The following is a 15,508-nucleotide window of genomic DNA, read 5'->3' as shown; positions in this document are numbered from 1 at the left end:
CCAGCCAGGAGCCTGGCAGCTGCAGAGGGGGTAGACACTCTGCGGGCTCTGGTCAGTCAACTGACCACTTCCCTCCCCTTCCAAGCCTGGGGGCGAGTGGGGTGGGGGCACCACCTGGGGCTGGCAGTGTGCCAGCAGCTCCTGCCAGCGGATGTAGGTCTGGGCAGCTAGGTCCTTGAGTGTGGTCTGATGCATGGCCTGGGGGCTCTCCCGGATATGGGTGTTGATGTGGCGGTCCAACTGCATGCAGAGCAGCTGCAGCTCTCCCTGCAGAGGCCACGGGAGGGCAGGGAGGGCGGGCCACAGGGTAGGGGAGGGGAGCACGGAGTTAGAGAAAGAGGAGGATGGGTTTGAGTGACTGCTCAGCAGTGGGGCAGGAAAGGGAGGGGAGGCATGGGCGACTGGGGGCATGGGTCAGTATCCCTTCAGAGGGCCTGCTGGGAGGAGGATGAGGCCGGCTCCCCCAGGCCTGCTCTTTTCTCAGCCTCCCACTCTTTCCAGTTCCTGGCAGTGGGCTGGGCTCCTCCACCGCCAGCCCCAGCCCAGCCTCTCTCAGGAGACTCACCCACTGGTCTGGAGTAAGGTCCTGGCAGCTGACCACCACCCCGGCCAGGGTCAGGAGGCTGTGGCACAAGTAGCAGACCTGGGGAGAGACGGGCTTCCTTGACTCCACTGCTGCAAGCCCAGCCTGGGTTTCCTGTGCCAGCAGTGTCTGGGAGGCATCTTCCAAGAGGGGTCTGGGCCCCACTCACTCAGCACTCTCTAGGGCCCTGATGAATGACCATCCTCTCCTGCTTCAGTAAAGGAAGAACTCTCTGCCACCTGGAAATTCACACTGTCCCCCAGCCCTGGGGCTCCCGTGGACACCCCTTCACAGACAGATGTGCAGGTCAGTCTGGACACCCTCGCTGTGCTGACCTGAGGAGGCACAGAGGGAAGGAAGTCTGGTTGAGCATTTGCCCCCTCACCCACCTACTCATGCCCTTGCTCTTGCCCCCTGGACAACCAGGGGTGAACTTAGGACCAAGGCCAGTTCTATCTGATAAGAGGATGCTTTGATCCCCTGGTCCCCTTGGAGGCTGTTGGGGCCCATTCGTTTATGGGACATTCACCTGCTACACAGAGGGAATGAAGGGCAGGGCTCACCTGCCCCGAAGACGGGCGAGGCTCCTGCTGTGAAGACAGCCAGCTCCTGGCACCCAGCGGGCACACCCCTCCCCCACTCAGAGGCTCCCACTGCCTCGTCCCCTTCAGGCTCCTTCTAAGATAGGAAGGGTGGCAGGAAACACCCCACCGTGGTGCCCCGGGCAGATAAGCCACCCCGAGGCTGTGCTGGGAGGGGACAGACAGGCTCCAGAGGTGGCCAGCCGGGCTCCGGCTTGGTGATAATGAGGTGGGAGCTCAGAGTCAGCCGAGGTTCCCCTGTTCCCCCACTTCCCCTGCCCTTATCACCCTCCCCCTTTACAGCATCTGGAGGTGCCCCAGAAATAGTGACAGCCTCTTTGCACAGAGTCGGCGGCCTCCTAGGGGCAGAAGCTGGAGCCATGTTTGAGGACAGCAGACACTGTGGAGTGTAGACATTCTTCTCCCACTCAAACACCATGTGCAAAATCCGAGGACACAGGCCACCTGCCCCGCTCCTCCAGCAGCACCTGTGCTGCCCAGGCCCCAGCCTGCTCTTTAGCACAACGTCTGAGGCCTGCAGGTGGCCGATGCCATGGGCTGGCCGGGTTGGGACTTGACACCTGGCAGCAAGGGAAAAGTAGGAGACCACTGGGTGTGCCTCCAGGCCATGATGCCCCCGGGGGTGCTGGGGAACGATCCAGCATCCCTAGCCAGCTCCATCTGCAGGATTCCCCTTCCCCAGCCTGGCCTTGCCCTCGGAGGCCCAGGGCATTTGGAACTCCTGAGCTCTGCAGTCCTGGCAAACGGCTCTTTCCCGCCACCTCAGCCCCAGAGAGCAGGCTCAGGCCTGTGTACCAGACGCTGTACCCTGACTAAGACACCGCCACAAACACCCAGACGCTAGAGGGGAAAAGGTACTTCAGGAAGGCAATTGTCTGGTCCATGAATACTGAATGAATCTCAGCTTCGCCTTGGCCGGGAAGGAGAAAGGGTCCTTCCACCTTTCGGGGAAGGAGGTCGCGGCGATGTGTAGTAGTTCTGAAGGCTTCAGGGAGGAAGTGACTAAACCCAACCAGGCCCCAAAGGAGCAGTAGGATTTGAGGTGAAGATGGCCCTGTGGGGGCAGGAATCACACCAGCAGATAGACCCCAGGGGTTGATGCAAGAAGCTGAGGCAGGGCTCACTTCTGGGAGACCGATCGCTGCTGGGGAACCAGCTGAGCTGGAGCAGAGGGAGGGAGGGGCACCCTGGAAACAGCTGGCTGGCGGCACAGGGGTCAGACAGCGGGCAGTGGAGGCCACTCAGAGCTGCTCTGGAGCAGGGAGACCAAGCAGTGGGGGACAGAGGGGGTTAGGGGGCACGTGGGGAAAGCAGACACTAGAATCTGTTGGGATAGAATCCACCCAAGTGGAACCACCAATCTGAGAAGAATTACAGCTCCTCCTTCATCTTTTTTTTTTAAGATTATTTCTTTACACTGTGTGTGCTTTCCTCATATAATCAGAATATAATGAAAAAAATTTTACATTAATTTTAAAGGAGACAATGCCAATTATAACTGACCATGTCCAGTTCGGTCTGGGGTGCGTGTGGGGCGGGGCAGAGGGCGGAGACCTTGGAAAGCACCGAGCCCGAGGCTGGTCTTGGAGAGGGGCTTTGAGCAAGTGGAGGGAGAAGCTGAGAAGGGGGGACGCCAAGGAAAACATCCAGGGGCAATGACTGCAGGGAGGGTGGCTGGGAGGGGCAAGCTTGGGAGTGTGGCAGAGGGCAGAGAGAACCTGAGGCTTGTAAACATTTACTTGTTTACAGGTGACATGCCAGCTGGACCACTGGCTCAGGTGGAGGCTCTGGCCCGCCTTCCCCTGGCCCCTGACCCCCAACTCCTCTCAGAACTATCTTCCTGGCTGGGAGGCGTGGTGAGGGTGGGCCTGGGATCTGAAAACAGCCCTGGAGGGAAGTCTGTGCAGTGGGGAATTACTGAGAAAAAAAAAAACAAAACAGGTTTCACAATTTCATTCTTATGCCGATTCCCATCATTGAATCTGGAGGGAAAATCCCAGGAATACGATCCTGAATATGGGGCTTTTTTTTGGCAGGGGGAGGTGAGGGATTGGAAGGAAAGCTGACCTTTTCCAGTCCTGTGGCCACTGCTGAGTTGTCCAAATTTGCTGGCATATTGAGTGCAGCACTTTCACAGCATCATCTTTTAGGATTTGAAATAGCTCAGCTGGAATTCCATCACCTCCACTAGCTTTATTCGTAGTGATGTTTCCTAAGGCTCACTTGACTTCCCATTCCAGGATGTCTGGCTCTAGTGATGTGAGTGATCACATCATCGTGATTATCTGGGTCATGAAGATCTTTTTTGTATATTTCTTCTGTGTATTCTTGCCATCCCTTCTTAATATCTTCTGCTTCTGTTAGGTCCATACCATTTCTGTCCTTTATTGTGTCCATCTTTGCATGAAATGTTCCCTTGGTATCTCTAATTTTCTTGAAGAGATCTCTAGACTTTCCCATTCAATTGTTTTCCTCTATTTCTTTGCGTTGATCGCTGAGGAAGGCTTTCTTATCTCTCCTCGCTATTCTTTGGAACTCTGCATTCAGATACTTATATCTTTCCTTTTCTCCTTTGCCTTTATTGTCACCCTGCTTATTTAACTTATATGCAGAGTACATCATGAGAAATGCTGAATGAAGCACAAGCTGGAATATAACCTCAAATATGCAGATGACACCACCCTTATGGCAGAAAGCAAAGAACTAAAGAGTCTCTTGATGAAAGTGAAAGAGAAGAGTGAAAAAGTTGGCTTAAAACTCAACATTCAGAAAACTAACATCATGGCATCTGGTCCAATCACTTCATGGCAAATACACGGGGCAACAATGCAAACAGTGAGAGTCCTTATTTTTTCGGTTCCAAAATCACTGCAGATGGTGACTGCAGCCATGAAATTAAAAGACGCTTGCTCCTTGGAAGGAAAGCTATGAACACTCTAGACAGCATATTAAAAAACAGAGACATTACTTTGCCAACAAAGGTCCATCTAGTCAAGGCTATGGTTTTTCCAGTAGTCATGTATGGATGTGAGAGTTGGACTGTGAAGAAAGCTGAGCGCTGAAGAATTGATGCTTTTGAACTGTGGTGTTGGAGAAGACTCTTCAGAGTTCCTTGGACTGCAAGGAGATCCAACCAGTCCATCCTAAAGGAGATCAGTCCTGGGTGTTCACTGGAAGGACTGATGCTGAAGCTGAAACTCCAATACTTTGGCCACCTGATGCAAAGAACTGACTTACTAGAAAAGACCCCGATGCTGGGAAAGATCGAAGGTGGGAGGAGAAGGGGACAACAGAGGATGAGATGGTTGGATGGACATGAGTTTGAGTAAGCTCTGGGAGTTGGTGATGGACAGGGAAGCCTGGCATGCTGCAGTCCATGGGGTCGCAAAGAGTTGGACAAGACTGAGCGACTGAACTGAACTAAGGTGTGGGAACAGCAAGAAGGAATAAGTAATTCTGAAGAAAAGCCCTTTAAATCACCTTTTATAAGTCGATTTTCCAAAGGACAACACCTACCTGGAAGGATGACTGGGAGCATGTGAGGGTGACCCCTGCAGGTGGGCCTAAGTGAGCGGAGGCCCTTTAGGAAAGACTGCTCTGATTGAAGGGAATAAGGTACCACCTGTGGTCAGAAATCAGGACCCAGACAGCAGTCTTGACAGTGGTGCTTTAGGAAAAAGGGGGCTTCCCTGGTAGCTCAGACAGTAAACAATCTGTCTGCAATGTTGGAGACCAGGATTCGATCCCTGGGTTCAATCCCCGGGCAGGGCATGGCAACCCACTCCAGAAATCTTGCCTAGAGAATCCCATGGACAGAAGAGCCTGGTGGGCTACAGTCCATAGGGTTACAAAGAGTCAGACGTGACTGAGAGGCTGAACACTCTAGAAATAAGGACTTTGTTAGCAGCAGAGTCGCGTAGACCATTCCTCCACTCATACCCCCTAGACCCGCGGTCTCTGCTTTGAGGGGACGAGGGGAGGTAAGGCAGTGTGTGTCCTCTGGTTCAGACACAGGGACAGACCAGGGCACTGGGGGCCTGCCAGGATTCTCCTGAACCCCCAGCCTCCCCCAGGCTCCTCTCCCCGGCCCTGTTTCTGTGAAGGTCAGAATGTGAGCGCAGAGGGGGCTCCGGGAGGCCCTCGGGGAGATGGGGTGGTTCGGGTTGGGCAGGAGACAGTGAACAGCCAGGTGTGAGGGCTGCGTTTCCTGCTCCGTTTGAGCTGTGACCAATTCCTGAACTCAGCAAGCCCCATCCTGTCCTGCTGGCACCACAGAGACGTAGGGAAGGGAAGCTGGGCAGAGGCCAAGCCTTGGCAGGCCAGGGCCGCAAGCGCTTGGTGGCCCTTCCTCCAGCCCGCGCTCCCTTTGTTGTTGTTTCATCGCTCAGTTGTGCCTGACTGTTTGCGACCCTGCGGACTGTAGCCTGCCAGCTCCTCTCTCCTTGGGATTCTCCAGTCAAGAACACTGGAGTGGGTTGCCACTTCCTTCTGCAGGGGGTCTTCCCAGATCCAGGGATCAAACCTGAGTTTCCTGGGTTAGCAGGCGTGTTCTTTAGCCCTGAGCCACCTGGGAAGCCCAGGTCCTCAAGGGCAGGTGTGTTTGTGTATGCGGGGATAGGGGTCGGCGTGGCTTCAGGGTCACCCAGCAGTGCGGGGGGCATGCCCCTGGTAGGGGTTCGTGTCCCTCCAAGCCTGGACATCTTGTCTGTAGAATGGGCCCCTCCCCAGCTCCACAGCTCAAGCCACCCAGTCCCTCCAGACTGGCCGTGAGTGGAGGCTGAGAAGCCCCCATGGGAAACAGGGCCTGGAAACCTCAGTCAACAACTTGGGGAGAGGCAGAGTCTGAGACACGGGACGTGCCTGAACCCAATGCTGACAAGAAAGGATGGTCCCTTTCCACCGCGGCCAGCGGAGCCTGCGGCTTCCATCTTCTGGGTCTGGTGGGCGGGCTTTTCTGAGAAGAGCTGTGCTGGATGCCTCCTTCCCGGCTCCAGAGCCTGGAGGCCGCCCTGTCCTCCCCCTGGGGAAGGATGACAAGGCAGAGAGATAGGAGACAGGCCCGCAGGGCTTGTCACCGTGAGGGGCTGGGGGAGGGGAAGGCCACTGCCTCCTTTTCTGGCCCAGCTAGTTCCAACCCGGGAACTGCTGGCCAAGTCTCCGTTTGTAGAGCTTTCGTCATAAGATGAAGGGAGAAAGGGTGGACGTTTCCCAGGAAATTCATGCTTTAGAAAATTCCCCTCTAGCTAATGCCAAGGGAGCTGGCTGTGCGTTATTTACCCTAAGAAAGGGCAGAGAGGGGGAGGGAGAGGATGTCCCAGGAAGCCTCGAGAACTGTGCAGTTTCTCCCACCTCGGATCTGACCAAGAGCCTAGGATCACCCGAGGTAACCCTTTGAACCCAGCCCCCTCCCCAGACGCTGCCAGCCTGGGGCCCGGGTGAGGGTGGGGTATGGGAGACCTTGCCCTTGGTTGGGGGATCCTTCAGGAGCAATCCAGCCAGGCTCTGGGGTGGCTGCTGTGGGGGGTGGGAGGTGGGAAAACTCAGGCTGACCAAGGAACACCCGCTGGGAAGGACAGACTGACTCAAAGGACCTTCTAGCCAGTCTGCCGGGGCCCAGGAGCACACGATGCACAGGCATGGTTCAGCAAGCTGGCCTTCAAAGCCGACTGCTGCCCGGGCCCCTGCCTGGGGTGCCAGGACCCCAGAGCAGCTCCCCTGGGCTCGCCGCTCCATGCTCACAGGCTCTGGGAGAGAGGCTGTCCTGGGGCCACAGTCCACTCTGCTCTCAGCCCCATTTGGAACACCTGTGCCATAGGTCCCATCGCTACCACCTGTGGGTCCCCTCGGGGGGTTTGATCCCTTGGAGATGTTAGGTAGGTAGAATAGGGAAAAGGAGTCCAAAATGGCCGTGGCTAAAAAAGACAAGGAAGGTCCGAGGACCAGAGTGAAGACTTCAGGCAGAACAAACAGAACAAACAGCACTCCTGGCTAAGCCCAATTTGCATAGGGCAGGCCCAGGTGGAGGAAAAAACTTATAAAAGGAGGAGCCAAAGCGTTTTCTCACGGACTCTCTCTCCCGCGTGCATGCGCGTGTGCTCTCTCTCTCTCTTTCTCCCTCCCCACGCACTCCTCCACTCTCTTCTCTTTGAGTCTTGGATTCTCCTGCTATCTTCTAAATAAAATGGAGCTGTAACACTAATTTGCCTAAGAGCTGTAACACGGTTTGTCCAAGACCCGAGAGCTGTGATGCACCGAGGGCTTTAATGTCCGTTGCTCCAAATCTTTGTTGTGACAAGACAAAGAACCGAGGAACATACACTCACATGACATCTATAGAAGATAGAACATACACTCGCGTGACAGAGACACACACATGCTGAAGGTTGGTTCTAGTACCAGTGAAGTCTGGGAAAGACTGAACCATTTCAAGCCCAAGGCTAGAGCTGGGTCCTAATGCATTCTCTTCCTTGCTTTCTCCATTTGTCAAACTGAGCCCTATAGCCCCACTGCACAGTACCCTGACCCAGCACACTCCCACAGAGGCCACAGTAGATGTGGAAGCTGAGCTTAGAGAGGTCCCCTGACTGCATGACTACCTCCAGTAAGGCTTAGGAGTGAAACCGATGTGCGTACATGCTCCCTTAAGCTGGACGAGCTGTGAATGTTTCCTAACAGATTTAACCCTGGGGGCTGCAGGCCAGAGCCCCAGGAGAGGCTGGGCAAATAACAACAAAAATAACTAGTCATGAATAATCCTGAAGTGGGCCTCCCCGGTGGCTCAGTGGTAAAGAATCTACCTGGAGTGCAGGAGATGTGAGTTTGATCCTTGGGTCAGGAAGATCCCCTGGAGGAGGAAATGGCAACCCACTCCAGTATTCTTGCCTAGGAAATCCCATGGACAGAGGGGCCTGGCAGGCTACAGTCCATGGGCTTGCAAAGACTGGACACAACTGAGCGACCCCAGGGGCTCATCAGGTAAAGAATCTGCCTGCCAATGCAGGAGACACAGGAGAAGGGGGTTTGATCCCTGGGTTGGGAAGATCACCTGCTAAACAACAACTAGAGGAGAAAATGGCACCCCACTCCAGTACTCTTGCTTGGAAAATCCCATGGACAGAGGAGCCTGAAGGGCTATAGTCCACCAGGTCGCAAAGAGTCAGACATGACTTAGCAACTAAACAACAGTCCTGAGGTAGGGTACGTGCGGGGTCCCAGGCCAAGAGCCTCAGTGTGGTGACAGACAGATAAGAGGGGATGCACTTCCCTGGGCAAGCTGCTTCTGGACCTGTCCTGGAGGGTGGTACCTTCCAATACCTCTAGGATGCTATTTCTTCCTATCTTCTTCCATCCCACAAGTTAACTGCATGATTTATTCTTCTTGCTCAGGCTGCTCCTGCTCCAACATCACACTCTCTGACCTTGGCTTCAGTAAGCCCCAGAAGCAGCAAGTGGAGGGCGGTGCCCAAACGAAAGCCGAGTTTGAAAGTGACTGACCAGGGCAGGTCACTGGTCACAAGTCCCAGAGAGAAGGAAATGACAGGGACGCACGCAGCATCACCAGGAAATGACATGATGACACAGCACCTCTTCCCAGCCCAGGGTCCCTGAGAGCCCAGGCCACAGAGGCCAGAGAATAGACGTCACAGCCGCAGGCCTGCCAGACTCAGCCCGGGGGCCTGCGAGGCCAGACACTCAATGCTGTAAATGAAAGCGCCTCTTTAGGCAAGGGCGTGGGCGGAGCCCTAAACAAGGAGCAGGATGAGGCCGACAGGGTGATGGGAGATGGGCTGGCAGCCTCCAGTGGGACCAGGACTTCTGGCTCAGCCGCCAGGAACGGCCACCTCCTAGACAGCTGCTCTCAAAGCCCCAGCTGGGCGGAGAGATGTGATATGACGTCTCTGTTGAGGCTGTGAGAGGACCCCGGGGCCCAGCCTGGGTCCCCCTCTACAGATTCCTCAGAAGATGAGCCCCTCACCTGCTCTTTTAGCTGTCTACAGGAAGTGCGTTCACAGACCTGAGACCCTGAGCTCACTGGAAAGGGACGGAGGGATTCTTTTTCAGCTGTATCCTGAACTTGGAATTGGACCTGGAGTGGCCCTGGTCCCTGGGCTCAGCAGTGAGATACGGAAGGAACTGGGTGCCTTGGTGGGGCCAGGTGGGAAGGAGATGAGTGTGTTAGACGCTCAGTCGTGTCCGACTCTTTGAGACCCTATGGACTGTAGCCCGCCAGGCTCCTCTGTCCATGGGATTCTCCAGGCAAGAATACTGGAGTGGGTAGTTGTTCCCTTCTCCAGGGGATCTTCCCGACCTGGGGACTGAAGCTGGGTCTTCCGCGTTGCAGGCGGATTCCTTACTGTCTGAGCCACCAGGGAAGCCCTGTGAAAGAGATAAGCTGAGGCAAAAGCAGGAAGGCTGAGGGATTTTTGTTCCTGTGGATCTGCTGCAGGGGGTTATCTGGGAACATCTGCCCCGTCCAATGTCCACGGGTGGGAGGAACCAAGGGGCTGTAGGCAAACCCTTGTGAGCGCGCTCCCACCCAGCCTACTCTTCCTTTCTGGCTTCCTGCTGGCCATGGGGTCAGGGGAGATGACAGGCAGGGACTGACAGCCCTTTCTGCTTCTTGGCTGGGACAGAGACCCTGACCCCAGGGGGATCTGGAACCGAGGCCCTGCTCTGCCGGCTGCCCTGAGAGGGATGGGATTCTCAGTGCCTCTGTCTGGGAATCTATGTCTGGGTGTGCGCGAGCACATCAGTGCATGGGTGCACTGCAGGGAGCCCCTGAAACTAGCCGGGGTGCGGGTAAAGGCCTCCTCCAGGAGAGGAGAGGCCCCTTGGAGCAGTGGCTTCCTGCTTTCTCTTTCTTATCTTTCTTACTCACTGAGTTGTTGGGAAGCACTTCCCTCCTTACATTTCCCAAATGGGGCTCTGAAGACCAGAGGGATGCTGTGGACACTCAGGTTTCCCAGTGCCCAGGATCCCATCCCCTCCTTCTGTCAAGTCCCAGCCTCCCGTCCCCAACACCCAGGCCAAGGTGCCCCATAGTGGGGACTTCAGCCCTGACTCCAGGTGAAGCCCAGTAGTCTAGGCCTGCCAATCACTGTATGCCTGGCTATGTGACTGGCTGAGAGGTGAGCACACGACTCAAGCCAAGCCAACCACACTCAACTGTGGGACTCTGTTAGGATCTAGCACAGAAGCTCTTTCTTCTCCCTGGCTAGGGAGTCGGCTTAAAACTCTATATTAAAACAACTAAGATCATGGCATTCGACCCCATTACTTCATGGCAAACAGAAGGGAAAAAGGTGGAAGCAGTGACAGGTTTCTTCTGCTTCGGCTCTAAAATCACTGTGGAAGGTGACTGTAGCCATCAAATTAGAAGACGACTGCTTCTTGGCAGGAAAGTTATGACAAACCCAGACAGTGTGTTAAAAAGCAGAGACATCTTTGCCGACAAAGGTCTGTATAGTCAAGGCTATGATCTTTGCAGTAGTCATGTATGGATATGAGAGCTGGACAATAAAGAAGGCTGAGCACTGAAGAATTGATGCTTTTGAACTGTGGTGTTGGAGAAGACTCTTGAGAGTCCCTTGGACTGCAAGGAGATCAAACCAGTCCATCTTGAAGGAAATCAATCCTGAATACTCTTTGGAAGGACTGATGCTGAAGCTAAAGCTCTAATACTTTGGCCACCTGATGAGAACAGCTGATTTATTGGAAAAAACCCTGATGCTGGGAAAGACTGAGGCAGAAGAAGAAGAGGGCAACAGAAGATGAGATGGTTGGATGTTGTCACTGATTTAATAGACATGAATTTGGGCAAACTCCAGGAAATGGTGAGGAACAGGGAAGCCTGGCGTGCTACAGTCCGTGGGGTCGCGAAGAGTGTGCTCTCACTGCTGGGCCCTGGGTTTGCTCCTTGGTTAGGGAACTAAGATCCTGCAAGCCGGCCCTGCTCCCCTCCACTGGCCTTCTCGAGACTGGTGGGTGGGGCTGGGTATACAGAGATGGGGAAGGGTTCCTCACCAGACTGTACCTGCTCAGGGCAGGCATTTTAGTGAGCGCATTAGACCCTAGCCCCTGCCCTCAAAGGCGACTCTGTTCAGGCGTGTGAAGAAATGGGCGGACAAACCAAGGGCTGAATAAACAGACTGCAATGATCACCAAGGACAGAAGAGACGGGCCAGGCATCACCAGGAAGGAGGACCAGCAGGAGCAAAGACAAAGGCCGAAGAGCAGCAGGTTTCTGGGAAGGGCACCCGTTGCTCGGAATCAAGTGGAGTGGTTTGATTCACAAGAGAAGAACTGCATGGATGGAGCAGGGTGAGCTGACAAAGCCCTTGGATGGTGGGGTTTGAATGTGATGTGACAGGCGCTCAGGTTCACTTTTTCCTAAGAAAGAATAGGAGGAAGACGATCACAGAGTTGTCCAGGAGGACTTGAAGGAGGAAGAGATGGAAGTGGGCTGTTAGGTCAGAAGCCGATGAGTCACCCGCCTGGGATGAGGACTGAGCTTAAGGAGGGACCCTTGAAGGGTCCTCAGGAGAACTGAGCCCAGGGTGGGGCAGGGCAGACAGCAGGCCCAGAAGCTGCCGAGGAGGCCAGCTGGCTGGGCTTAGCAACAGCTGCCTGCAGAATCCACGCCTCTCCTCCCAGCTCAATAACATCACTTGAAGCCCGGCTCACACACTTGCAAAGAAGCCAGAATTCCTGGGAGTTGGAATTCAAAGTTGGTCTCAGCCCTGGCCCCCTGTGCCTTCAGATGCTCAGAGGTACCCGCTCGGAAGAGGCCTGCAGCCACTCAGGTGGCTGTGACGTGTGGCTGGGGCACAGGCCTCCCCTTAGGGTCAGCTGCCCAGAGGCCACCTCTTCAAAGTTTATTTCAAAAGATGTCAGATGTTCCTCGTTTTGGAGGAAGTGAGGAGGAACCCACAACAGACTAGCCAGGGAAGGGATTCAGGAGTCCAGAATAGCCACAACCCATTCTTCAAAACCAGCCAGTTCTTCCCAACCCTCCTCCTCTTGGCCTGACCAAGGTCCCCAGCCCTGTGGGCACAGCTCTCCCTGTGGTGCAGGGCAAGGGGCAGAAAGTTCAGGGAGAGGCAGAGAGGGGAGGGAGAGGGAGGGCTTCCCCCTCCACCTGCCCTTCTAGGTGACACGGGGCTAGATGCCTGTGCCCCAGCCAAGCCTGAGAGACTCCTCGTCCCCTTGCTGGTGCTGCCTGCCTGCGCGAGAATGTAGGGTGCAGAGGCGGCTTGGAGAGCCTGAGGGCAGCGGCACCCTCCCTTCCTCTCTCCAAACTCCCCAACCACACCCCAGTCACTTAAGGCCGCTCTTGGCAGGGTCACCCGACACAGGGACAGGCCGGCGCAGGAGCAAAAGTGGTATAACTTGTCTGTCAACTCCATGAACACCTGGGCACACCATGAAGATATACACACAGGGGATGCACAGGACACACACACACACCCGCGCACGCATACACAAGACATATGTGCACACGCATGTGTGGCAGGCCCGTGCCCTTTGCAGAAGATGTGCAGAGATACGCAGAGGTGCAGAAATCCCAGCAGTGAGTTCAAAGGAATCCATGCAGTCGGGTGGGGTTCACCCCAGAGCTTTACCCGACCTCAGAGCACACCCCGCCCCTTCACCTCTCCATGAATGCACTTCTCCTATAAACAAGCCGTCCCAAAGCCTCGTGAGCACAGATACGGGTCAAAGGCCCCGTGCCCGGTGAGGACGCTGATGGGGGCTCCTGCAACTGCCAGGCTCAGTTTGGGTGGGGTGGCTTCTTGCAGCTGGGCCCTGGAGGACAGGGACCACCACAGAGGCAGAACCTCCAGTGGGTCCTAGGCTGTCTGTCCCGTGAGGACACTGTCAGACCATGAGGAGGATGCAGCCTGGAGGCAGAGGAGACGGGACTGGCTCCACACAGCCCCAGCCTTGGGACACCTGGCTCCATGGCCTTTGGTCTTCTTTCTACACAACGAGAGATAGTTAACTTCTCGAAATCTCCAAGTTCAACCAAACCGAGGGGTAAACCTCCACCCTACCATAAAGATCCTGGTTCTACATGTGGTGTGTGCTAAGTCACCTCACTTGTGTCCAACTGTACACCCCTGTGGACTGCAGCCTGCCAGGCTCCTCTGCCCATGGGATTCTCAGGCAAGAATCCTGGAGTGGGCTGCCACGCCCTCCTCCAGGGGATCTTCTCTGCTTGGGGATCGAACCTGCGTCTCTTACACCTCCTGCACTGGCAGGCGGCTTCTTTACCACTAGTGCCACCTGGGAAGCCCTCTTGGTTCTATAGACTTTCCAAATCCCTAGGGGAAAAACAGAACCCCAGATTCCTTCATGGTAGCATCGGTGAAGAAGATAGCCCTGGGGAGAAGCCAGAAAGGGCAGGGGAATGCCATCAATAGGAACATCACACGTAGCGGAGTTTAACATGACCAAAGCATCAGTCATCTGGATAAAAGTGAGTAAGTCAGTCTGGCCAAATATGGTTTACACATGTCGGCTACAAGAAAACAGAAAGCCCCCAGGAAACCCTTGGTTCCAAGCTGTATGGCTGAGCTGGCTGCTCTGAGTCCAGTTACATGAAGTCTGTCTGCACAGGAGCCGAAAGGACAGCCTCACACACATGGAGGCTGCTTGCTGACCTGGTGCCCATGGACCAGAGGGAAGCACCTGGAGGCCAACTCCCAGAGCACACACGTGCACTGAGACACCCGCTCCCACCTGCAGACCCGCAGGGCCCCGGCCCATGCAGGTCCCCAGATCATCACTTTGACCGCAGTGATCCTTCTCTGGGAGACCCTGCCTTCTCAAACCAGGCAAGCCCAGCCCCGCCCCGCCCCCCCTCCCCCCCCGCAAAAGCACCCAGGGGGCTGAGCAGCTTCTTTATCCAAAAGCACTTTAAATATCGTATGACATCACGTATATGTGGAATCTACAGAGAGATGATACAAATGAACTTACAAAACAGAATCAGACTCACAGACTTGGCGACCTTATGGTTGCCGGTGGGGAAGGACGGGGGAAGGGATACTTAGGGATGGACACGTACACACTGCTATATTTAAAACGGATAACCAACAAGGACCTACTGTGCAGCACAGGGCACTCTGCTCAGTGTTATGTGGCGGCCTGGATGCGAGGGGAGTTTGGGGGAGAACGGAAAGATGTGTGTGTATGCGTGAGCCGCTCCGCTGTGCATCTGAAATGATCACAACACTGCTGATCATGCTAAGTCGCTCAGTCGTGTCCAGTTCTTTGTGACTCTATGGACAGTAGCCCGCCTGGCTCCTCTGTCCATGGGATTCTCCAGGCAAAAATACTGGAGTGGGTTGCCATTTTTTATTCTATGGGCTACCCGGCCTAGGGATCAAACTCATGTCTCCTGTGTCTCCTGCATTGGTAGGTGGGTTCTTTACCCAACTGAATCACCTGGGAAGCCCTAGGCAGGAATCTTACTAGCTGATAATTACAAACATTGGCTGTGATTGGTTTTCTCATAAGCTGGTGACACTTCTGAAGTCAAGGGCCTCCCACAGAAGAAGCCCAGGCCATCAACCCTTGTAGCCTTAATGAAACGAGGACATTAGAAGACAAGGAGGCCTGCCGGTAAAGGCTGGTCTGAGGGCAGAGGGCATGCAGAGGGAGGGTGCTCTCCAGCGGAGGGGTGGGAGGCCCAGAGCGGGTGGAAGAAGAGAGTTTAGACAGGGAGACTTGCAACTGCATTCATTCACTTCTTCACTCATTCCATCATCTAGTGCCAAACCCAGCAGGCGATGCTGGGACAGCAGCTGTGCCCACAGTCTAGCCAGGGAGACAGACAAGTCAAAGGACAACTGCAAAGCCAGGGAACCCGAGAGGAGACAGAGTCATGCCATGGGCATCTGAGCACCCAGCCTCTCGGGAAGCAGCTTCCCAGGGGAAGCAGGAGCTGGGCCAAGGCCCCAGGCAGAGACAGGATGGGGGAGGTGGGATGGAGGCTGGCACGAGTGTTTATCCGCAGCTGGAGAAGGGCTGTGACCCGGCAGCCTTGGGCAGGAAATCTCCTAGACAGAAGGGAGTGGGAGCCCAGGGGATGGGGCCCAGCGCTGGGAAGGGCCTGTCCCCCTTTTCTCCAGGCTGGGTTGCCTTGGGCCAGCCTCACTCTGGCCTTAGTTTCCCCTCTGCACCCCAGGGAGAAAGAAGGCAGACACTTTGAGCTCTGCGGATAAAAGCTCAGCGAGCCCCGACCACCACTCCCTGTAAAACAGGGCGGATGACGCCACTGCTTCTTTTGGCTGGTGAGCAGCCTGATCACCTTTGAAGA

The 15,508-nt window shown here is 55.2% G+C and overlaps 1 protein-coding gene across 11 annotated transcripts in view; it reads right to left on the bottom strand.

Annotated features, from left to right (window-relative positions):
* Positions 1–15,508, bottom strand: part of FAM178B (family with sequence similarity 178 member B) — a 115,285-nt gene that overhangs the window by 2,112 nt on the left and 97,665 nt on the right. For 7 of the 11 annotated variants that reach the window (XM_086328132.1, XM_086328135.1, XM_086328140.1 and 4 more), the window contains 2 exons: positions 566–643; positions 115–267 (listed from right to left, as the gene is read on the bottom strand). The exons of 2 other annotated variants lie outside the window; for them this stretch is intronic. In XM_086328132.1, coding sequence (XP_086184258.1) covers positions 115–267; positions 566–643 — 231 coding nt within the window. The remainder of the gene's footprint in view (positions 1–114; positions 268–565; positions 644–15,508) is intronic. 2 more of the 11 variants (XM_086328133.1, XM_086328136.1) reach the window with 1 other exon arrangement.

Source organism: Bos grunniens, chromosome 11 (assembly GCF_055505025.1).
Source record: "Bos grunniens cultivar Pamir isolate PY7600 chromosome 11, Bosgru_T2T1.0, whole genome shotgun sequence".
NCBI classification, from domain to species: domain Eukaryota; kingdom Metazoa; phylum Chordata; class Mammalia; order Artiodactyla; family Bovidae; genus Bos; species Bos grunniens.
This window is presented reverse-complemented; position numbering and strand designations above follow the sequence as displayed.